This window comes from Falco biarmicus, chromosome 3 (genome assembly GCF_023638135.1).
Source record: "Falco biarmicus isolate bFalBia1 chromosome 3, bFalBia1.pri, whole genome shotgun sequence".
Classification (NCBI taxonomy): domain Eukaryota; kingdom Metazoa; phylum Chordata; class Aves; order Falconiformes; family Falconidae; genus Falco; species Falco biarmicus.
This window is the reverse complement of record NC_079290.1, coordinates 71,614,067-71,639,368: the sequence shown is the minus strand read 5'-3', so window position 1 is coordinate 71,639,368 and position 25,302 is coordinate 71,614,067. Positions and strand designations below refer to the sequence as shown.

The 25,302-nt window shown below is 39.3% G+C and overlaps 1 protein-coding gene across 2 annotated transcripts in view; it reads right to left on the bottom strand.

Annotated features, from left to right (window-relative positions):
* Positions 1 to 223: 223 nt before the first annotated feature.
* The window catches only part of LOC130146493 (uncharacterized), a 33,028-nt gene continuing 7,949 nt past the window's right edge, over positions 224 to 25,302 (bottom strand). Inside the window, exons 5-16 of one of the 2 annotated variants that reach the window (XM_056332654.1) lie at positions 18,942 to 18,992; positions 16,870 to 16,947; positions 13,747 to 13,883; positions 13,057 to 13,176; positions 12,526 to 12,556; positions 7,736 to 7,757; positions 7,136 to 7,160; positions 6,199 to 6,237; positions 4,756 to 4,857; positions 3,405 to 3,510; positions 2,050 to 2,958; positions 224 to 1,344 (exon numbers count right to left, since the gene is read on the bottom strand). In XM_056332654.1, coding sequence (XP_056188629.1) covers positions 1,289 to 1,344; positions 2,050 to 2,958; positions 3,405 to 3,510; positions 4,756 to 4,857; positions 6,199 to 6,237; positions 7,136 to 7,160; positions 7,736 to 7,757; positions 12,526 to 12,556; positions 13,057 to 13,176; positions 13,747 to 13,883; positions 16,870 to 16,947; positions 18,942 to 18,992 — 1,676 coding nt within the window. In that variant the 3' untranslated portion in view covers positions 224 to 1,288. The remainder of the gene's footprint in view (positions 1,345 to 2,049; positions 2,959 to 3,404; positions 3,511 to 4,755; positions 4,858 to 6,198; positions 6,238 to 7,135; positions 7,161 to 7,735; positions 7,758 to 12,525; positions 12,557 to 13,056; positions 13,177 to 13,746; positions 13,884 to 16,869; positions 16,948 to 18,941; positions 18,993 to 25,302) is intronic. The other variant, XM_056332655.1, reaches the window with a different exon arrangement.

Here is a 25,302-nt window from a genome sequence, read left to right as displayed (position 1 = left end):
AAACACGGCACAACTACTAAGTGCATGCCATTAGAAACTACTTAAACCCTTTAGTAAGTATGAGAAGGAGAAAAGTAAGTAGTGAACAAGACTGAAAAAGGGAAGTGGATCTTCTCTGATGCACAAGTAAAACAATTACAGAAGGATAACTTTAGGAAATCTAGTTTGTATGATCTGTAATAGATTACTTTGTTGCCTTTTTGTTGACATTTACAAGACAAGATCCAAAAAGTTATTTTAGTGAATGCAAAAAGATATTATGACAACTCATGAAGACTAACCCTGGTTTAGCACAAGTATTTAATGCACAAAGACAGAGAAATATTTCAGGTATGAATGAGAAAAATAATAGTCCACAACCCAGCAGTGGAAAGGAAAATGGACACTGTGGAATAAACAATCTCACTTCTTTTCTTTAGCTCCATGTAAGCTAGATTTGATTATGTAACACAGACATCTAATGATTTATTTTTCCCTATTATTTTATCTGATTGCCTTATAGGTTCTACTATTTCTTAGTGCGCTTTTGCCAGTAGAAAGAACCGAAAATTTTTATTTTAGTATGGATCAATCCATCAATGAGTTTTTAAGTTGATTTATAACCATTTCATTCTGAACAACATGATAAAAAAACTGCATATATTTCATGTCTCTTTTTACGCTGCCAAAATGAAATAAGCCTCATTATGTACCAACCCCCTAGAACAGATTACATTTTCCTCATATAGCATCACATTAAGACAGAGAATACCTTTGCTGTGACATTCTCCTTTCTTTGTCTAAACAGAAATGTAGTGAACCCATTTCTAAAAATATGCTAATTATAAAGCCTCAAATTAACTGAACTGGCCTTACATTTGTGTGAAAAGTAAACTTGTATTTTCATACAATGGATCTGTATTTTCAGTGAATATTCTCCCTAAGTAGATAACATAAAAGTAAACGTTTCCTGTTTTCTGAGTTGGGAAGGGTGTTAAAAGGGTTATTAACTTTTTGCTGACAGAATAACTTTAACATATTTTCAAAAAATAACAAAAGATTTTTTTCTGTAATATACTAAGATATAACAAATACATTAAAAAAGCCTAAACAAAATAGTACGTTCATCTCCATTATGTGCAAGTTTGTGTTCCAGCTATATCTCACATGTTAAAAAATTAAACCCTACCTCCCTTTCCCCTTCCAAAACCAGTCAAACACAGAATTAAACGCAGCCTCTTTCCTGAAAGCCAAGAGATGGAGGTTCTCGAATCTGTTCATCTGTTTCCAGTTCAGCTGTTGTTGCTCCTTAATCTTTTCCTCTAGTTTCTACTAGCACATTGACTAATGTCTGAATATTTAGTTCTAGAAAGGGGAGATAAAAACGTTTAAAGTTACTTCTATTTCATGTTATTTCACACAATACAGCAGAGAGAATGTTAAAATGATACTATTAACTATCTACCTAATTAACTAATTCTGGTACCATAAGCATAGTTTCACATTTGTCCAAAGCTCAACAAGAGCTATACAGTAGCATATGCTCACCTTCCTTTAAATTCCTCTTACAATCTATTTCCAAAGGAGAATCTTTTATTTTGAAGATGTCACATACAAACCAACTCTTTGATAACATTTCTCTTTTGTTATTCCAATATGTTTGATCTATTTGGAGTATTTTATCTATTATAATGCCATCCAAATTTGGTTCTGCATGGATTCCAATATTTTTTTCTTTATGCAAATACATTCCCTTCCCATAGTTGCCACCCCAACAGTATGAACTCTGACTATGATATAAGATGCTAGTCAGCAAGATGAGCTAAGACAAACCTTTCAATTGAGGAAATTTTTGTGCTATCAAGATTTCCTCCCACCCACAGCTCTATTTAGTTGTCAAGAGACAAAGTCTCCTCAGAGAGGCTTGTTCAGCTGATACAGATGTTGAGCAAAATGAACTCAACTCCTCTGAATGGAGCATACTATCTCTGCAACACACCATCTCCTGCTTGTATTAAAGCAACTATGTCGATGTAACTCATTTTACATAAGAACTAATCACCATCTTACTTTGAAGTGCTGGATAACATGGAGCCAACTGTTTGAGCATCCTGGTCATTGGAGGTATATCATTTCCTTGTAGTGTATTCAAAATGTTGGGAGCAAGACCAACAGCATCTTCATCAAACATCTTATCTGAGCTTCTGAATTGCTGGTAATCTCTGTATGAACCACTGCCAGAAAATGAGTACCGATGCGAACTCCAATCAGTCTTGTAGCCTGACTTCTGATGCTCGAATCCTTGACACCTAGTCTCCTGGTTCCATCTACTCTCCTGGTTCCACCTAGACTCCTGGTTCCACCTAGACTCCTCGTTCCACCTAGACTCCTCGTTCCACCTGGTGCCACCTCTTCCCGAAATAGCAGAATTTGCAGAAGATGTACAAGTACTCACAGACTCATCATTCTCGTAAGAGGAATAGCTTTGCAAAGAATAGTTTGTGGAATATCTTCCAAATGAAGGATATGAGGCAGAAGAATTGGGATAAGGTAATCCTTCATCACTTACACTCCTTGCTTTTGTACATGCTTGTCGGTTCCTCCATTTTGTACTTTTCTTGCCATATGAGATTCTGTTATCAGGGATCTTACTTCCTCGCACATCACTGGACATATATTCTGCTGGGTACTCACTCACTGGACTGGCCTCATAGGAAGAGGGCCCACCAGCTGAATTGCTGCCAGAAGCAGATCGGCTGAACTGTCTCAGCCATTCACTGATACCACTGGCAGGACTTCCAGTCTGACAAGCAAAAGAGTCCCTGAGTGCAGACATCATTGCAAAGTCATTAGATCTCAGATGATAGGAAGATGGTCCATCATCTGTTTGGTAACTGTATGAGTTAGCAGGAGCAAAAGAAGCATCTGCAGAACACTCTTCATAATGAGACAAAATACCTTGATTCCAGTTAGAATTTCCTGAATAAATAAATAAATGAATACAGGGCACTACAAGTTAGCAAAATATTAAAATATCAACTGAAAACACAACTATTTAGAGGTTTTATCAAGTGTTCTTTTCCTGTTCTTTTCCCATTTCCTGCGTTTATGTCCTACCTGAGTCCAGCACCATTTTACCCAAAAATCCTGATGTTAAATAGGTTAGGAGAGGTTACCACTTGGATTTCCAATCACCTTTACTGCTGTAATACCATTTAGAGAGAAAGAAGTGTTCTTAGACAGTGAAGGTTGAAGTCATTAACGCATCAGAAAAGGATATTCTGAACTGACAGACAGCAGAGAAAGACATGCAGTACTCTAGCAAAGAAGCACTATGGCTGGCTTTCGTAATTTTTGGTAAATTTTTGCAATCTGTTCAGTGTTTAGAGAAGACTTAAACTAGCAGAGCAAAATATCTAAATTACCTTTGGATTTTCCATATGGCTTATAGTGTTTTGGGATGCTTTTCTTTCCTGGAAATTCATCTTGAGATATTGACATCAGTGGCCTCAGACTGTTAGTATAATTAACCTGGGTAAAGCAAAAGGTCAGAATGTCTGTTTTTAAACTCAGACCTTGAGCATTTAAAAAAAAATAGCAAGCTGCCCATGGAAAGTTAGCAGAGTACAACTCTAGGTGACAGCAAACTCTGTATGAATGACGTGTTGTTCTGTTGTTCACAATTACCACATTAAACCACAATTTTCAAAACTATTGTTTGGAAGAGGTATGTGTCTTAGAGTAGGATGAGGTGTCTGGGGAAGACAACATCACCTGTTTCAAATTTCTTCACTTTATTGCCCCATATCCCTCAACATCACCTGGCTACAAAATAAAACTGGAACATATGCAAATCCTGTCTCTAGCTGGGGAATGCAGAATGGAAGGCTCAGCTACTGCCTGAGATCAATCTGTGGCAATGATTTTTAACTAGCTCACAAGAACTGTATTATATTCAAATACATGAAGTTTTTTAAAGTGTATCTCTCAAAAAACTGGTGGTTGTGACATTTGCACAAAGACAGTTACTATAGCTCAGCTGACATGGAATATATTACTAATGCCTAAAAAAAAAAAAAGTATGAAATATCAAGTCTGAAAAATCAGACTGAAGAACACACGCTGAATTTTGTGAACCACTAGCTGCCAGAGGTGATGAGTCATTTTTGTGCAGATTCTGGTCCTTCTTCAGACCCTTTTTTCTACAGGTATACAATTTTTATGCAAAGAAGCTATGGAGGTGTGTAAGGACCAACAGAAAGACAGGAACATCTTGCCTACCTTAGTTTTAACAGATTAAAGCTCTCAACTAGGAGCAGAGCTACAAGTCACCAGGAAAGACAGACTTATCCACATGCCCACAAAAGGATGAAGTGACACATTTGGGCAGCATATAAAGCCTGATTAACCTTAGAGGAAACGCTATGAAGCAAGGGATGAACTGCAAAGGAAAGATGACAACCAGACAGACATCATGAAGCAAAATGGTGCCCAAACGAGGGGGAGAATGTATGCAAAAGAAAACCAAAACAGATAGAAGATGATGGAAAACTGACAGAAATGTGCCATGCAATTAATGTATTTGGTACTTAGAAATTGTAAAAAAAAAAAAAAAAAATATATATATATATATATATATATATATTTATTTATTTAAGTGGGGGTTTCTGACCTATGCCTGAACTGTTACACTTCATCAGAGTGTTAACACAATGAGTTCCACCACTACTTTTCTCCCAATGGTAAAACAGCTCTGGTCAAGATTAAGTTACTTACTGCTGCTTTCTTTTCACAAAAGGCCTTCAAAGCTTCTGTGAGTTCCTGCGTAATATGAACAACAAGTGTTGCTTCTGAGTCTGAGGTGATGTGAAAAGTCTCCTGTTGAAAACCATTGTGAGAATCGGTCAATAGGAAGGCAAAGGGTCATATAATGAACAGATCAAAGTTAATACTTTGATTTAGCTATAACCAAGCTTATACTATTAGCTGATACATAAGACATATATAACATACATATATCACACACATATGTATGAAAAAATAAAATTGTGAACATAATTATGGCCTGATAAAGGGTAAATATAAACCTCAATGCCGGTGCCACTCCCCTACTGTCAATCATGAACATTTTCTTGAGGGTGAAGAAGGGCACAAGTCTTAAATTTATGTTGTCTGTGTAGAAAATTGAATAAAAAGTAAGCTTCAGCACCATCGGATGCCTTTGATTCAAAAAGATGAGTCTCCATTATAATTTTCCTATGTGTAACTTTGGGAATAAGAGATACCAAAAGATACTGATATAATTCTATAAAGCACAGATCAATTTTGGCTATCTGTCTTTTTAATGTCTAAAGAGACTGATTAGGAAGTATATAAAGTGATTACAGTAAATTAAAAGAACATGGGCAGTCTGACATAAGGAATAACTGTGATTCCTGTATATAAAGATCAATTAACTGTCTACCAAGTACTTTGGTAGTTTACTGATTATCCCCAGACTTGCTTTCTCTCTCCCTCTTCCTAAAGTCACAAGTAACCACAGCTTAAAAGAAATGAAGCACACATCTCAAAACATTCTGCTTGTGATTTCAGTGTATAAGCACAATTCGGACTCAAATGAAATTTTGTAATTACCTTAGGTGCAGAACATGACTTTCTTTCAGTAACATAGTGAATATAAACGGTCAGGTATTTTCACAGCATAAACCCAAAAGGCAAAGAGAGGCTTACTATGCCACTGCTAACAGCAACTGAACTGATAAAGATTTCCCCACTCCACACCAGCAGTTGTGCTCTAGTGTCACCCGGTTTTGCTTGGCTGTCCGGTTCTGTGGCAGCAGGACTAGCCACAGCATCACAGGCAGCCAGACTGGACTGGCTCCTCTCATTCAGCATTATCAACAAGCCCATTAGATACAGTCAGACAACAGCACCTGAGCAACATCCTAACACTGTTCATCAGAGTGGTTCCTCTGCAAAGGGAAGAACGATCCAGAGAACAGGTAGAGAGCTCACATTTAAGCCAGCAAGTTGTTCTCAGCTAACATTCTGCTACAGCTGCACTAGCTTTTCAAAGAGCAGAGTCCATTAAAATAGAACTTGGAAATTAAAGTTGTGGTCAAATGAGTTTGATCAGTAATCAAAGGCTGCTTCACAATATTCATTGCATCATACCAGTGCAATTGCATCCCTCTTACCACAATTATCTTACATACATACCAAGAACTCTAGAGCTTTCTGTTTCCGAACTGGATCATTCTGTGTGATTGTAGAATGGGGAAGAAAAATTAAAAGACTGAATATTATGGTATTTGTCGCATCACCTTGTACAAAACAAGACCTTTTAATCTTTTATCCAACAAAAGTGAACACAAAGAAAAGATAGCAATTTTTGGTCGCAGCCATAAACAGGTAACATTAGAGCCTCAATAGCAATTAGGTAGCAGCTACTACGAAAGCAACTGCATTACTTCCAGTATCAGGAGGAACACATTTCACGTCTACACTACATACCTACAAGAGCTATCCTCACTCAGGCTCTCCTCACTCAGGTCCAACCTCACGTTTAAAAAAAAGTCAAGTGCCCAGCTGCATCTAGCATAGCACCTGAACAGCCTGAGGCCTAAAAGAGCAAGACATCACCACAGAATACATCAGATTACAAAACAACATCCGCCACTAAGATAAAAAGGAGGCCGTTCTCAGTGTTTGTGCCCAGTGCTATTCAGGACAGACACTGAGAGATCAGTTTGAGTTTCACCTCTGAGTTAGCAAACAAGATTACAAATCTTTAGATTTATCTGAAGTTTCAAACCAAACCTTCAGTATAGAATACCTCAGATCTGAAGAGGGGCAAAACAGAGAAGTGGAGACTACAGCACAGGTTGGGAGACCTGGCCTGCAGACACTGGATCTGAGACTCTTCAGTGTCTTTGAACAGGAATTATGAGAGCTAAGGTGGATGTACAGTATCCATTTCCCCTCTGCTGTGATGAACACAAAACTCTGGTCATTAGGTCAATTATTTTGCTTCTGCAATATTAATAAAATAGCAAATGAAGCCAAAAGAGCAGAAGTTTTTTTCAGCAAAATTAAAAGAAAGCATAAGGAAACTGCTACAGCATAAGACACTTGCAGAATTACTACCTCTACATACCTCATGCTTATAATCATCTTCCCACCTTAGAAAGAAAATGACAATATTAAAATACATTCCAAAGATTACTAAAAAGTGAGGTTTACTCATAGCAACTAGACTAAAATAATTTCAATTTCCAAATCTCTATCACTTACCAATACAGGATATCTTTTTCTATGGTATATTTAAAATACCATTATTTCTTAAAGGTTCTCAAAGAGATCAGTAGTACTGATGATCTCCTTTACAGATCAGCTAAAGAAGATGACCAAAGTAATGGGGGTTTTATCCTCCTGTATGAACAGCGGTGCCTTTTATACAATTTACTCAGCCAATGGCATCCTAAATTAAAATGGTAACAGCTTAAAATTTGAATTGCAATTTCTCCATTTATATCAGACTGCTATCTAACTGCGTAACCAGTATAATATTTCCTCAGCCATAGCTACTATTTCCTTACAGACAAAAAGGAACAATTTACACAAAGTACAGTGGAAAGAAAATATTTTCCCTATACATTATGATGTTTGTTACAGAAAAGTAAATCTATTTATTAAGTAAAGAGATCTCAAAAAAAAAAACCCTCTTCTGATTCCCCTGTGGGGTTAGTACTCTCACCTTGCTTTCTTCTTTGATGAGGCTAGAAAAGTAAAAAGAATTATTAGCAACTTCATAGGGTTTCCACCGTATTGCTGCAACAGAAGCATCACACAAACAGAACAGTTACAGGCCCTGAAGTGGCTGCAGCTTCTTTAAAGGGCAGGATTTAGCAGCCAAAACCTAGGCACATGCCATTTTAGCAACCACCAGGCATCCTTGATGAAAGGTCTATGGGAGGCTTGTGCCCTAACCAATTCGCAGGGTACCCTACAGCATCCATGTTCAGGCAGGTGAATCCCACACAAGCAAGAAGTCAGTACGGATTGAGCTAAGGTGGGCATGCCTCCTGTGTGCAAAAAGTGAAAAGGTTTGTTTGGGTTTTTTTCTGTGAACATACCAGTGAACCTCAAAAGCTGCACATGTAATAGTTCAGTCTCCAAAAAGAAGTTATGGGGATTAGAACATCATCTCGCTTGCCAGTATAATGCATAAGCATGAGCAGGGAGGGAAAGCTCAAGTACCACAAGGTAGCTGAAGACAGTAGCTATGCTTCAAAGAATCGGCTGCTGCATGGTACATAACTTACTATCTCTTGACTTAAGCATTTACCAGCACAGGTGTTCCACACTAAGCAACAGGACAAGTAATAATACTCAGGACAAATGACATCTTTGCCCCTACAATATGGGGCCGAAAGACTTGTGTTACTGTTTTAACCACCCAGTGCTGAACACATGCTGATGAGTTGCAACAAGATGCTGCACTGTAAGTCCCAAAGTTTTCCAAATGTCAGGAAAGAAAAGGACTGCTACCATTTCACAGAAGATATCCAACCATGAAAGATAAGAACCATGAAAATGTAGGATAGGAGGGACCTCTGCAGGCAGAATCACAGAATCATAAAAAAGTTTACGTTGGAAGGGACCTCTGGAGGTCATCTAGGGCAGCCTGGGAGGTAAAAGTACCACAGAGGTGGTAAGTACCAGAAACCAAACAAGTTAATATAAGGTGAGGACACTGGTAATTAGAATAATTTTCCTTGAATTACCCAATTTGTGCCATCTTTCCAGTAAGCCTCCAAAATCCTCCCTGTTTGAAAAGAAGATAGGTGGAGACAAGGAGTGCTACTCAGTGGCTGAAAACTTCACCCTACTCAAGCTAGTGACTGAAGTTCTGCTCACTTTGACAAAGTTCACCAAAATTTCTCATAGACACAGGACACAATATTCCAGAAGCAGCTTAATGAGTCTTTAACAGAAAGAAATAAGCATTTCCCTAATCTGCTGGCTACACGTCCACTAATGTAGTTCAGTACGGTGTTAGCCTTCATGACATCAAGCACATTCAGCATGTTCATGCTGTTGTATATCAAAGCCTGCAGGCTCGTATTATCGGCTCCCTAGCCCAACAGCATCCAGTCTGTGTCCAGCCGGGTGCTGCTCCATCCCAGGTGTAAGATTTCACATGTAGCTTTGCTCCACTTCACGTTTCTGACAGCCCATTTCATCAGCTTGTGGAGATCCCTCTAAATGGCAGTCTTGCTCTACCACATACCAGGCATTCCCTCAATTTGACAGAAATGTCAGATTTGACAGTGGTGTATTCTATCGCATTTTCCAAGTCGTGAATGAACATGATAAACAGTGCTGTCCCCAGCAGAAACCACTGAGGAATGCCACTAGTGGCTGACCAACACACTTAAAATCACCGACAACTATTCTTTGAGCCTAACAGTTCAGCCAGCCTTCATCCACCCTATAGACCAGGGGTCCTCAAACTACAGCCCCCCAGGGTCCTCAATCCGGCCCCCGGTATTTACAGACCCCCGCCGGGGGTTGGGGGGGGAAACCCAGCAGCCGCAGATGGCTGCCTGCCACTGCATCCGCGCGCCGGCCCCCTGGTTAAACAGTTTGAGGACCCCTGATCTAGACATACCTCATCTCCTCAGTTTGGCTAGAAGTATAACATAGGAGGCTGAAAGATTTGCTAAAGCTAAAATGACACCTGTCCTTCTTCCCCTGTCCACAGAGCCAGCTTATGTCACTGCAAAATGCAACCAGGCTGGTCAAACCCAATTTGTCCTTGGTAAATCCACTGGCTAGTCCCAGTCACCTTTCTTGACCTTCACATGCCAGTAAATGATGTCCACAAGGACTTGCTCCATAATTTTTTATAAGTCTGGGACAGGCTGTAGCCATTACTTTCAAAGATAAACACATTTGGGTTTTTTTTCAGGTATCCAAGGAACTACTCTGGTCACCATGACCTTTCAAAGACTTCTGAAGGAGAAGACAGCTCCCTCAATACCAGAAGCATCCCTTTTTGTCTTATGGCCTTGCACATGCTCAATTTGATCTTCCTTAAACTAATCCTTCTCTCCAGTGGGTAATGCCATTCTCTCCTAAGCTTTATAACTACACACAAATATCTGAGACCAGACCGTCTCAGTAAAAACTAAGGCAAAGAAAGCTAGAAGTGTCTCAGCCTCTTCCAGGTCCTTCATCACCAGGCTACTTGCTCAGCAGTGGGCCCACACCTTCTTTTGCTGCTGTCATACCTGCAGAAGCCTTCCTGTTACCCTTCATAGTCCTTTCACCTTCAGACAAGCTTTGCCTTCTTAATTTCACCCCAAATATATCTGCAGTTCTTATGCATCTGCAGTTGTTATACATCTCTTCTTGGCATCTTGCCTCTCCTTCTGTTCTCTGTGCACCTTTTTAGCACCTAAGATCAGCCAGGAGCTCCCCGCTCAAACATAGTAGCCACTTGCTATGCCTGCCCATTATTTCTGGACAGCAAAATGGATCGTTTCTGCTCTTTGAGGTTTTCCTTGAAGACTGATTAACTCTTTTGGGCTTCTTTTCCTTTCAAAGCAACCTCTCAAGGGATCCTGACTACTAGTTTTCTGAAGAAGCTGAGGTCTGTTCTCCTGAAGCCCAAAGTCATTGGTCTGATATGTAACTTCCTCATTCCCCAAAGGGTTTTAAGCTGTATCATCTCATGATGACTCCAATTGAGGCTCCCGTTGACCATCACATTCCTGACTCTTCTTCTCCTTTGTAAAACACCTCCTCTTGTTGACTCATCCGGCACCTGCATGAAGAACTAGCCTTGACTCACTTTTGGATTATTTGCAACTTGCCATGCTGCTTTTCCAGCAAAAGTCAGTACCCCCAAGATAACTGGGACCTGCAGGTGGGAGATTTCTTCCCATTATATAAAGACAGCCGTGCTACAGACTGCCTGTCTGAGAGGGGCAGACATCTACCATGATGTCATTCTTTTTAGCCTTCCCCCTAGTCCTGACCCATAAGATCTCAACAACCACCAGCCATGGCTCTATATAGAAAAGGTACTCCTGCATCCAGCACAACTTCTACTGTCATCTTCTGTTGTCTTTCATAAGGAGCCTATATCCACCCAATAAGGCGTTCCAGTCATACAAGCTGTTGCATTACATCAATGCAATTCTGAAGAAATCAGAATTCTGTGGCCACACAGTAACGTCCAGTTCCACCATCAAGTTCAACCTCCCACTTGAAGCAGGACTACTATCAACATAAGATTCTAGTTTTGTATAGCCAGAAAACCTCTTGAAAACCTCTAAGGATGAAGTGTTCGTTACCTGTTCCAGTGTTGTACTACCCTCTAGGAAAGAAGTTCCCCCCCTCTCCTAAGTTCAGCCTCTCAAGTTGCCATCTGTGGCTGCCACCTCTTGTTACACTGCTGCAATTACCAAAATTTTGGCTTTGTCATCTTTGTAGCAGCCTACAGATTGCTTGAAGGGCAGTTATAAGATCACCCCTTACCCTCCTCTTTCCCATTCTAAACAAGCCTTACTCCCTCTAACCCTCATTCTCGGTACAGGCGCTTGACCCCTGAAAATCTTCATAATCCTCTGCTGGATCCTCTCCAATTTCTCCATCTTACCCTTGATATCTGAGACTGTCTCCCAGTTCTACAGAAGTCAGTAAGCATTGCTGTCAATTTACTCTGAACTGAGCTAAATTACTGGGTCACTTTCCCTCTCCTTCACAAGACAGACTAACAGAGCTCAGAAAGGGTCTCTGCCACCTTGTTTTGCAGACCAACATTAAAAGGCACAGCCCACAGAAGCCACTAATGATCAATCCAAAAAAAAAAGCACTGCTATGGTGGGCACCTACAGCACCATTCATACTGACAAACTGTTGATCTATGCAACTTTCACCCTTTTCAATCAAACCTACCTTCCCTCTTACACTAGTACTAGAATCAAAAGGTAGCAAGTAGGTATTTCTTCAGGTTGGCACCGTTAAGCATCAACAGCACATCTACAGTAATGAAGAACATAAACATATTGTATAGGGGAAGATGCTGTTTTTCTGTTTGAGGGTTTGTTTTCCATTGCTTGTTCCAATGGACTTGCTAAAAAACTGTAAGTTCCACTGTCACCAGTGATTCAGCATGTACAGCTTTTCATGACTGAAATGAGGTGAAGGCTTTACCAATTTATTCAGAGAAACCCACCAAATACCATTTTTCCATACTTTTTCACTTTCCTTGATTAGCAAATTACTGTAGTTATCTTAAATACTTAAGAACCAAGTAGTCAAATAAATGTCTAAGAAACACTGCAAGTTTGGCAATTCCCTTCTTCCCTCATTTCAAAACCACAAAAACTGGGAAAATCTCTGAAAACATTTTGTGCTATTACAACTTGAACATTTTATATCAGTCAAACCATTTGAGTTCAACTACTAATTCAAATCAGGCCAAATGGCAATTTTGTATCACATCTATTATAGTCAAGTAATTCATAAACTTACGTGAGGTACTCAGTCTTACATAACCTTCAATCTGGGAATAGAAACAGATTCACATTAGATTTTCCAATTAAAATTTCATAACAACAGTTAGAAATGGAACCAGTACTTTTATTTATCCCATCATAGTCCATAATTTTATAGATACATCATCTTGTAAATATAAATGAAATTTGGGAGAAAATCTGTTTACATTTGAGAAAATTTAAGTTGCAAAAATCAAGAATCATTGAAGTAAAGCAGTAAAATTTCTGAATGACTGAATTCAGATTGGACATCTTATCTAAAAAAAATTAACATCTTGAAAATAAACAACTTTGGTTTTCCAGATGAATTTCAATACTACTGTTCTTCTCCCCAGACTTTTTAGGGCAGCTTTAAGTGAAGCCTTAGTTCAATTTAATACTACACTTCCTAGAAACACACAGAAATTTAACAAGCTTTGTTAGCAGTACTTTTAAAATTTACTAGGTCAAACATAAATGCACAGATAAAAGACACATTACTGGATACTTCAGATTTACTTCCAATTACCTTATACATTTTTAATCCTTCCGCCTTCTCTAGCTCTCCTGCTATCCGTCTGAGAAATGAGACTTTGCATTCTTTTACATCTGTTGTCTTTCTCTTCATTTTATCTGGAAATTCTTTAGACTGTTGACAAACACAGCTTGAATTGGTCAATATTAAAATTCATCACAATATTAAAAAACCTGACATATTTCACCTTTTGGACAAGCTTCCAAAAGACCAGCAAAACATAATTTTGAACACTGTTAGCTCGTTTTTTCTCTGTAACACAACTAATTAAATTTTAATGTCAAAGTTGCTTAAGTGGTCTTCAAACCAAAAACTGGATATTATGCAAAGCTTGCTACCAAAAGGTATTATGCTCTGTACCATATCCAACACCACTATGGGCATGCTGAGGAGTAAGAAAGACCACAGTGTTCTAGGAACCTGATCCTGGAAGCAATCAAAACACTTAGGAACAGACTTGAGCAGATACAGACACACATCTCTGGACTGCACTTCCTCAACAGCTCACAGCTTCATAGCTGTTCATGTTGATCTGACCCCCAGAGTCAACCATACAAGTATTAGCGATTTGCCACATAGGGGTTTAAACTTCAAACTTCATGTAAGTATTTATAGAAATAAAAAAAAAGGGGAGGGGGGTATATCATAGAGAAATTGTGATCAAAACGCATCAAAATTACTCACAATGTATGCTCTTCTGTGTTTATATCCACTAAGATGTTCTATCATAGGTGCCATCTCTGTATTAAACCCACACAGCTTGCACTCATAATGTGGCTCTTTTCTTCCTTCAAATCTGATTTCAACCACATGTTCTAAACCTGTAAAAGCAAGAATTACAAGTATCTGTGGTTTAGTACAGACTACTATAAACAAATGTGTTCTCTTCAATGTTGCTCATGAAAAGCCAGAATGAATAAATAAAAGTATTCCATTTTCAGAATTTCAATGCATCTTCAGGATCACTTCAGCAGTTCTTTGGACTTATTATCCACATCAGTTAAATTTATCTCTTTACAATGCTTTATTCTGAAAGGAGAAACGGTGTCTCTGGCAGATCTGCAAGCCCACCAAAATAAAACATTTCCAAGAAACGGACATTTGGACATTTCCAAGAAACTAAGACATTCAATACAAAGTCATGTAAGAGAATTCATAGGGAAGTGCATATAAGTAAGAGAATGAGAATAGGAAATGCCATGCAAATAAACTGCATGTGAACTATTTGGTCAAACATACTTTGGATAGTGTCTGAGTAGCACAAAGCACACGTAAGAAAGACAATAATCCCTTCACAAAATCGATTCCTTCATAATCTAAAACTCTTCTATAAACTTTTAAGAATTATTGGAGGGAAAATGGGATTTTTCTTCCCTCTTTCTTAGAAATGACTGAAAGACTACGCCTTAGAAGTATTGAGAAATCTCTTAAGTTTGAGACTTACACCTTGCATGAGAAGTTTTACTCTGAAGAGCTTAAATGTAACAACTTTAGAAGCAGCTTAAAACAAATAGGGAAAACCAGCAGCTGTTCCCCATTATCATAATTTCCAATACTGTGTTATTTGTGATGATGGGTTGACCCCAGCTAGCAGCCAAACACCACATAGCTGCTTGCTCGCTCACATACACACCCCTCAGCAGGAAGAGCAAAAATGGGAAAACTCATGGGCTTATAAACAGTTTAACAGATGATGGAAAGAGAGGAAAAAAAACCCCAAACATGCAAAAACCAGTCCCTCACCTCCCCACAAGCAGACCTATACCCAGTCAGTCTCTGAACAGCTACCTTGGAAGCTTACCCCCTCCCCACCACCATCACCTTTTTTATTTCTTTACCCCAGCTGCGATAGCCGAGCATTGACATTATGCAGTACAGAATGCCCTTTTGGCCAGTCTGAGTCAACTGTCCCGGCTGCATCCTCCCCAAGTCTCTTGCCCACCCCAAGCCTACTCAAGAGGTGAGTGGTGATGACCCAGAGGGAAAAAAAGAGTCTTGAGGCTGTGCAGTGCTTAGCAGCAGCCAAAAAACCAGGGTGTTACCAACACTGTTTTAGTCACAAATCCAAAATACACAGGCTGCTATGAAGAAATCCAACTCCATCTCAGACCCACTAGAGTATTGTACTTCTAAATCTTAGTTCTGAAAATAAACTATAACCAGATGAACTGAGTATACACAAAAGTAACACTTTGCTAGTCACCTTTTTCTATTAAAAATGCTTATAATAATAAACTGCTATGCTTTTTAATATTAATACTGTATGTAGAGTGACAGCAAGATAATTCACTAAGGGAAATTCTCTGCTCTCCATAATAGGAAACATGCTACTTAGCTCTTCATCAGGGAACAGATTTCTCCAGGTCACCAGCACATACTCGGAACACTAAGGCTGCCAACAAACATCCTTGCTCATCCTCTCCTAAGGGCTGCCTACTCCAGTTTAGAAAGACGAAAACCTTAAAATCATCTCACTACTTTTAGCATTCCCAAAGATAGTGAGGAAATGTATCTCACTGAACCGAAATGCCTGCACATCCCACCAAATGGAAAACCAAAAAGAATCCCCAAATGACAAGTCAGCAGCGGTGTGAAGTCTAGTTGGAGGCCAGTAGGTAGTGGTGTACCCCACGCGTCAACACTGGGTCTAGTCATGTTCAACATCTCCATTAATGATCAGATGATGGAGCACAGCATACTCTCAGCAAGTTTGCTGATGACACCAAACAGGGCAAGATGGCTGACACACCAACCGCTTGTGCTGCCATCCAGAAGGACCCCAACAAGCTGGTGGGCTGGGCTGACAGGAACTTCAGGCAGTTCAGCCTGAGGAAGTGCAAATTCCTGTCCCTGGGGAGAAACACGCCCAGGTACCAGTACATGCTGGGGGCTGACCAGCTGGAAAGCAGATTGGCAGGAAAGGACCTGAGGGGACACCAAGCTGAAGATGAGCCAGAAATGTGCCCTTGTGGCCAAAATGGCTAATGGGATCGTGGGCTGCACAAGGAGGAGTGTTACCAGCAGGCTGAAGGAGATGATCCACCCTCTGCACTCAGCACCAGCAGGGCCATGCCTGTAGTGCTGTGTCGACTTCTGGGCTTTCCAGCACAAGAGACACGGACATATGAAGGGCCATGAAGATTATGAAGGTACTAGGGCATCTCTCCTATGTGGAAAGGCTGAGAGAGCTGGGACTATTTAGCCTAGAGAAGGCTCAGAGGAGATCTCATCAGCATGTATAAATAACCAAAGGGAAGGTGTAAAGAAGAGGGAGCCAGGCTCTTTTCAGTGGCGCCCAGTGACAGGACAAGAGGCAATAACCACAACCTGAAATACAGGAGATGCTGTCTGAACATCAGGAAACACCTTTGAGAGGATGACTGAGCACTGGCACAGGTTCCCCTGAGAAGTTGTGGTGTCTCCCACCTTGGAGATACTCAAAAGCCATCTGGACATGGTCCTGGGCAACCTGCCCTGGATGACTCTGCTTAAGCAGAGACTTAAGACCAGATGACCTCCAGAGATCCCTTCCAACCTCAACCATTCTGTGAAAAGCTTCTTTACTAAGATTGCTCCTTCAGGAATGAACTGTGTTAACAATTAAGGTGTATAAAAGAAGTGGCCTTTACAGAAGTAAGTTAAATAAACTAATCTTTAAAAGGTGTTAGAAATAAGATATATCCTATAAATTATTCAATACATTTACAGAAAATGAAACTGTACCTAAAATTTCACCTTCCATTTTAAAACAAAAGCCATCTGGTCACAAGTTCAAAGACATACCATTCAGAAAATAAAAAAACATACCAACTAGAGGTTCTTCTCTTTTGGGATCATTCATAAAATCCTTCAGACAGGTTATGTCCTTTGCGAGTCCTCTCTTCACTAAAGTAAAAAATATACACATGAAGAGATATTACACATTAAACAGTCTGCATATAATTTCTATGATCTTAAAGGAGTTTCTAGTGGAGACTTAAGGGTGGCAAAATTAATTTGCGCTCTGAAATGCATAAGAAAAATGTGCAAGATTTCAGTCACTCACAAAAAGGTTCCAAGACTCTGTTTTCTATAACAATTTCACACACAAGGAATTAGCGTCTTCAAGAGGAGAACCAAATAAGCAACAGACCTTCTAACATGATCCAATTTACTGAGGAAAGATAACAAGTTCACATTCATAGCATGCTCCAGGCCCCATCAGTTCTCATTAAAAGAAAAAAAAAAATAGCCAGGCCACCAATCTCTTCCTTCCCCTAAACCCCTGATACTTATATAGCATACTGAGACTGCTTGTGTGGAGCCTCAAGTTCAGGAATCACACTGCCTTCAGTCTAATAAAGAAAACATCATCTTCACTTATACAGCAAATGCTTCTTGTTGTCTGGGCGGACCAGAAGCTGCACAATCAGTTAGTATATTCCTGACCCTGAACTAGCAGTATTTCCATCATGGCTGTATCCTGCTCCTCACTGAGCAGGTTTTATTAAGTTTTAATAGCTTGGGTTTTGCACTGCCTAAACCACTTTTGAAGTATTACTGGTCAACTTGGAGCACCTGCAGAGTTTCGCTAAACGTATGTGCAAAAGAATCTCAGAGGCATTAAGTATATTCAAGTGCTGGCCATTATAAAAAAAGCACATTAAAGTGTTAAAACGCATATTTTTAATGTGAGAAAAAAATGTGCAGAAACAGATCTTCCTAATTACATACAGCTGTATTTTAACAGACTGATGAATTTCTTCAGTGTCATAAATGCTGCTCGTTTCTTCACACTGGGGCAAACAAGTAGAAATACCACAAACACTGAACTGTTACTATATTCTTCCCCCCTCGGATGCCAGGTTATGGCTAAAAAAAAATAACAATCACCCAAACAAAATTTCAGGATAGGGAATTCCATGCTTGTTTTTAAATATTCATTCCATTAGGAATATACTTGCGCTACCATAAAGTCAAACCCCACGGCTGCACACACACACAAAAAAAAAAATCACGAAGTTTCAGCATTAATTTATATAGAAAACCTCTTGCAATTTAATTGCGGTAAAAAACACCTCATGGGACACCTCCGGCCATGGGAACAGTGTGTCCCATTCCCACCAAAACTTCACAGTCTTGCCAAAAAAATCTCTGTTATTTTTTGTCTGAAGTGACATGCAGCAGTAGCACAGTGTGAGAGGGTTGACCCATACAAGTTGGTGCAATGTAATTAATCTCCATGAACAGATTTTTTACCAACATTTAAGTGTATTATGCAGTTTTCATGCATTTGTGTGTCTGTGCAATAGCTCTCAGTGTGAGATGGCTGTTCCCGAGCTGACAGTGAAATGCATGTCATCTTTTGGACTTAATATGGAAAGATCCACACAGAAAAAAGTTAAAAGTTCTCTACAAAGTAATGGCCATTTTCTTCTTGCTTCCTAATATTGCTAACTAAATACTCTTGTTTTAGTACCATCTTGAGAAGAACAACGCATACTGTCCTTGGCTTACACGTGTTTGTTTTGTCAAACTTTCACTGCATATGTATACACACACACGTCCTGCAAAATTTTCTGTTGAAACTTCACCAGCTATAAAAGACATTAGCTAAAATAATTGATATCAGATGTTATCCGATAATGAGGATGACAGAAACTATGTCTCAAGACTGAAAGTCTTTCTGTGAAAATACTTGTAACTTCATATTCTCCTACGATCTTTTCTTACATAAATTAACTAGAGCACAGAAGAAAAGCAACGGTTCAAATGTTTGGTAACTTGCATTACTTCTTCCTAAACCATAATCAACTACCTGCTTTGGTAATCATTAAAATAAAACCACTGTTTTCATAATTGCACCAACAAAGGGCATTAGCTCATTTATATTCAGCTACCTGGTCTCTGTGTTTCGTACTTCATCGGAGCTCGGACTGCAGCTGAAGGACCTAGGATAATAGTTTGACAGTCAGACTAGTTCTTCTCACTTACTTTTATTAAGTGCCTAGTAGATCATCCAAACAAGTCAGAGAACTGAACAATTATCTTCATTTTACAGTTTAATATAGGCTCGGTAATAGCACTATTCCATTGTGGTACACCTCCCTTTTGTAACTTTACTGCTTTAAGAGAAACTCTTCATTTCCACTCCCTTTCCCCACCAACACAATACACCAAATACATGTATGTCACAGAAGCATAAACTATTCAGTTTTTATTTTAAGTGCTTTTCATACTACTTAGTTAATTAAAGTAACTATTCAGTATTGTTCATGACAGTCAATCTCTGCTACAGGTACCTAACAGAAAACTTCTGGTCTAAACACAGAGAGCCTTAACACAGTCCCAAATACAAATCATAAAGTCATTAAACCGCATCTTCTTTTACATAGGATTCTGTATATATTCTTATCACTCAGAGCTTTGGAGTGAATTTTGAGACATGTTTTTTAAAGGTACCTCCACTTCCTTCCTTTGAAACTTCCTTCCCTTGCCCCCCTCTTCCCCCAAATCCACAGACACATCACAAGCATGCTTTAATGATGTTCTCAGAGGTTTCTTAAGTTTCAGAATTCAAGATTAAAACAAGATGACACACAGTACTCATTAAATGGAAAAAGTGAAAGCTTAAGTTAAACTATGTATTTGCCCACATAATTCCTATTTTTGAAGGCAAAAAGTTTTCCACAGTCATGGCAAATACATTTTTTACACATCAATGGTTTTCTCCTCTTTCTGCATAAGCCAGGCAGTTAAAAGACATGTATGAAAGCTGTAAATCAAATCAACATTGTAAACATTTTGCAAACAACTCTGCACCATTATCATAAGTGAGGGGTATGAAAAAACATCTCTCCACTGACTTCTCATAATCAATTATCCATCTTTTATCAGTAAAAAGCCTCAAAGTCTCTGGTAGCATGAACAAAATAAGATCTCCAGGTACTCTGCAATTACGAAAATTACTTCATTCCAGAGTTGTTCAGGTAGTGCCGGAAGCCCAGGTCATATTCCAGTATCTGGAGACTGACAACATGACCAAATACTAAGTGACATGAATAGGTACCTGTGAAATAAGATTTTTAGTGCTTTATTTTCTGTTTACTTCTATGAACTAACCACATTTGCAGGGAACTGCACCAGAAGCAGTTCACAGTGCAGTCTGTCTTAACATGGTTGAGATTTACAAATACGATCAAGTTAAAAAGTCAAGTTGTAGCTGCTACTATTACCAAAGGTAGCAGTTTGGGGGTTGGAGATTTTTTGTTTTTTTAAAAAGGCATTTAGCAAATACTATCATTGCTGCCTGCAAGAGTTCAACAAAGCAATTATGATCTTGAAGACACTCTCATATTCAGCAACAGTAGGTTTCCAGGCTAACATTTAATTCACATTTACTAGCCACATGGCTTTGGAATTATATTAATAATGTAAGTTATATTTCTTAAGCATCTCAAAACCAAAATGCAACAGTATTTTCCCTTAAAGCACATCAGACTGACCAATGAGCTGAATATCAGTTGGAGTGCCAGGCTCAAAGGGCAATGATCAACAGCCCAGCCTCTTGGCATTCAGTAAGCAGTACAGTACCCCAAAGACTGATTCCAGGGCCCACAATGATTAACATCATCATCAATAACAGAAATGAGGATGCATAGAATACCCTTGGCAAATACACAGACAAGATAATTTAGGGAATACAACCGATGTCGCAGCTTCAGTTGACCAGACCCTTAGGAACATTTAAGATCAAAGAAACCTTAAGAAACATGGTACGTGTAGAGTTCTGCAGCTGAAAATCCCATTCATGAGTACAGGCTGGGATTCGTCTGACTGAGCAGCTGCACTGTCAAAAAGAACCTCAGAGTTATGATGAATGCTAAGCTGAATACCAGCCAAAAGCATGTCTCCCATAAACTAGGCAAACTCTATCCTGAGATACCGCACAGGCGGCATACTTCCAAGTATCTTGTCCTCCACCGTTTGGGACTTGTAAGGCTATCTAGTTCCATCCTTCTCCAGTTCAAGTGGGATGTGGAGAAACCAGAGACAGTCCAGCAGAAGGGCTACTAAGACAAACAACCCAGGGCAAACAATCTATGAGAACAAGTTTGGGAGCTGGACTTGTTTAGTTTGGTAACTTGGAGGCTAAGAGAAGACCTAATAGCATGGATACCTGTACAGCAGCTACAAAAATGAGTCAAAACCTTTGGAGACTGACAATAGCATAACAAGCAGCAGCCAGAAATAGTTGCTTAGGAAGCACAGATTAGATGTCCAGATAAAACTCCTCTTTAAAACAGAGGAGCAACCACCGCTGTGATTAAACACAGGTAGCAGACACTCTGCCCTAGATGTTCATGGCTTCAGTAACCAAGTGATGATCCAGCACTGGCAGCAGTCATGCTTCAGTCAGGAAGTTAGGAAATCACCTAATCAGTCTCAGGAAATCCCTTCCAACTAATAATTTAATAAGCAATATTTGTTTTCCAGGTATAGTTATATAAAATAACTAAAAAAAACCCTTCTCCAAATTTCTGAATATTTCCCCATTATTCAATGCCACAGTTCTGAACATATTTCTTTGTTCTCCATCTTTTACATCAATACACGTATACGTAATGCACACACATGCATAACAATTGCCAGAAATAAAACAGCTGTTTCAAAATTTAAGGACAGTTTCCAACACTGTCAATTCAGTTACTCAGCAGCAACAAAGAGGTACCAGGCTCAGCATTGCCGATTCACTTTTGAATACAAGAGGAAGCGCACAAAGACTCTATATTCTTGGGAACTCCGAAGAGAGGTAGTAAGGGAGCTGGAGTAGCGTTCAGTCTTCGCACTTCTATGATTATGGTTTCTGAAGCATTTTATTTTCCAGTCTGTGACTCAGAAGAGAACTTCCAGGTTTCTTTTCTTTGAAAACACAGTAGTTTTACACCCCAAAACCTTATGCATACTAATCAATGCTTGGCAGACACTGAGCACAGAGAGACATGTTAAATAAACTTAGCTTCTATCACAAAGCAGAAATGCTCATCAGGATACTGATAAGGTGGTCATTGGCGAGCCCAAGGCAGAACACATAGCGTTTGTGCTTTCACTGAAGGAAGAACTTGTAGTCAGTGCTGTTAAATAAATGCAGCTTATCTTCAGATCCGATTCCTCCCCTTGACACCGTGCCTCACAGAACGAAGAATGTAGTTGCTGGATGAGGCGACCCGCATCTACACACCCATAACACCCCTTATTACACTTTTAATTTGTATCATTGCAAAAGAAGTCCTGCAAGCTAACTCTGCATCTTCCTGTAATGCAAGATAAATTCCACAGGCTGTGCAAAAAAATTCCATTAATCCAACTCTTTGTGTGTCAAATTAATTTCACCCATAAAGCTAGGCAGCCCAGAAATAGCTTTAACAGGGCCCACACTCTATACTATGCCTCCTGCCTAAACCGCCTCATTTTAGTAGTAAACCACTGGATTTTGCTATTGCCCAGGAAACATTTGCTTAACATTTATATTGGCATTCCCCCATCATTTAATTACTCTTGTTCAAAGCAAAGCTTTCCTCCAAACTTCTGTCTGCTTTGGCCAAAAGGTCCCAGGAAAAAAAGAAAAGCAGCAATGTTCGATCTCCTCCCCTCCTTATCCCTGAACACATACGTGCATCTGTCTAAACTACAGCTGAAAGAAGTCTTCCATCTGTCCAATTATACCATTGTACAAAGAAATCACATGACTGAAATGTATATACATAACTGAGCTTTGATTTAACTCCCTTAGTAAAGTCTTAGAACTTCAGCATCTTCTCTTCCCACATCTTCCATTAAGTTCTCTCCTCTGAACTGCTGGAGAGCAGGCAAAAAGCCACTCCAGCTATCCAGTTCTGCCATTACCACAAAAATAACTTGTTAGTTGTGCTGCATGGAAACTTGCATGGTATCCAGATGTCTGTCTTACAGAAAACAGTACTATTCCAAACACAATCATCTGGAAACAGATGCATTTTCTGACTTAACTCACTTCAGAGCCAACAAGATTGTACAGTTAAACAGGTTACTCTTGCTCATCGCTTCTGGATTATGAACAGTTACTTCTGATGAGTTCAAAGAGGATACCGTACATGGCACGTCCCATTTGAAAACACTCAGAATCCAAATAATTTGCCTTTTCAAATTTTGGTTTAAAAATGATAGCAGCATTGGTGGTGGTCTCCCCAGTGACAAAGGAACTTGCTTTAATTCTGCATCAAGGAAGAAACTGCAGATGCTGGGGTAAAACATTATGAATATGTCAAACCTCATCCTCTGAGTCCTGTTCTTTTTTAGACAGTGGGACAACAGCTGAAGTGTACAAGTGACTTCCAAGAAAACTCATCCTTCAATTTGACAACATCCATACATTTTTGTTCCTGGCTCTTTGAACTCCAGCTCTGTGAACATGCTGCCACATTTCATTCTCACTGCAGTATCTGACAACGTGAACATGAGAACAAGACTGCAGATTCAGCAGCATCTCATTAATTTATATCCTGAAATAATCCTAGATTCATACTTTACATAGTGTACCTAATTTAAGAATATCCATACTTTCCATGCTCATTCACAAGACTTCACTGCTTAACTCCAAAAACGCAGTGTAATTCTGTTCATGCTTAGTACATATGTCTGCGAACTGTAGAAAAAAAAAGTCATCAGCTATTTAAAATGAAAAAACAAAGGCCAAGCAAATTCAGAATTTATTATTCTATCTCAGTGACCGAGTATAATGAATATCCTGAATCTGCTGACTCTTGAGGGAGAATTATTTGCATAATTGGTAATACATCCACGGGAGAGTTTAGAGAAGTTCTGCATACATACTGGATATATAATTCTGCATTACAGTTCCCAAAATGAAATATGAATTGCCATCTTTGAAAAGTTACTCAGATGGAAAACTTTTCTACCTGTTACAAAGTTTCAGCCTCTTTTGGACAAATAAACCCTAACAGTGGCTGGAAAATTGGCCTCCAATGTCTGGATCCTCAATGAAGCAGAATTTAATATGGATAAAGTAGAATAAAGGAGACTTCAACAGTTTGAATAATAATTTCATATTAGAAGTAAAAGATGCTGGGTTCTTCAAAACAATTACTGAGGCACAAAACTTTCTGGATTAAAGCATATCTTGCAATGCTTCTGATATGCAGTACCCTGTGATGCTGGGACTCCCTCAGAAGCTAGCTCTAACTCGTTTGGCAAAGTTTCACATCTAGATTCTTCACTTTAATAATCACATTTTAACCTATCTTTTCTCATTCTGTAAGATACATCACAGTTGAAAGATTCTAACCTATGACAATGACAGATGCAGTGTTTATAACGAGCAGTTCTTAACCCGAATTCTCCATGGAATACTGAGCTTGTAGCACATTAAGCACTATTGTTTTCTAAAGGCACAGGTCTTTGCAACGGGCTCCTGTATTCCACCACTCTCTTTACAGTCTTGCCGCCACACCTTCTGTCCTCTCATTCAAGTCTCGCTTTCCGTCCCTTGCATTCTTTACATTACTCCTCCAACACAGAATTTTATAGTCATGAAGCAAAAACCTCTTCAGTTAGTATTATTTTTAATGACTGTTTCTGACAAGAAATACAAAGAAATTTCTAGAAAGTGTCTTCCACTAAAAACACTAGCCCATAGCCAAATAAATCTGTTGTTGTTGCTGAGGTATAAATACAATTCTGGACTGCTCAAATCCATTGGATTTTGAGGAGACCTCTATGTTTTCAGAACTTTTGCACAAATTCTGTCAATGAGCTTCACTAGCAGTATTTCTGAGGAGCGATCTGTATGAAGTCCCCACGTTTGCTGAGGCAAAACATCTCACAATTATTCACACACTTGAATGATACATCTTGCACCGACAGTCTCCTGTCAACACCGATCAATGAGAACCATTAATGAAGCCCAGTCTCTTAGAAAATGGACTCTGACCAGTGCTTTTCTAAATCTTTCTCTTGTGTTGATTCTTCAGGGTCCAGTAAGTGGTGAGCTCAGCCTGCAGCAAGCACTCCCCTCAGTAGAGGACTGACACCATCGCTCTTCTCTGTGCAGATGTGCATTTTCATGAACCCTTGATCAACTTGGTTCAAAAAGTCTGGGAGGTTCAAAAGATACTGGGAAACAGATGACAAAGCCAGAATGTAAGCCTTGTTTCTTAGAAGAATGGGCTAAGAAGATAAAGCAGAAGTGAAAGGCTTATTCCT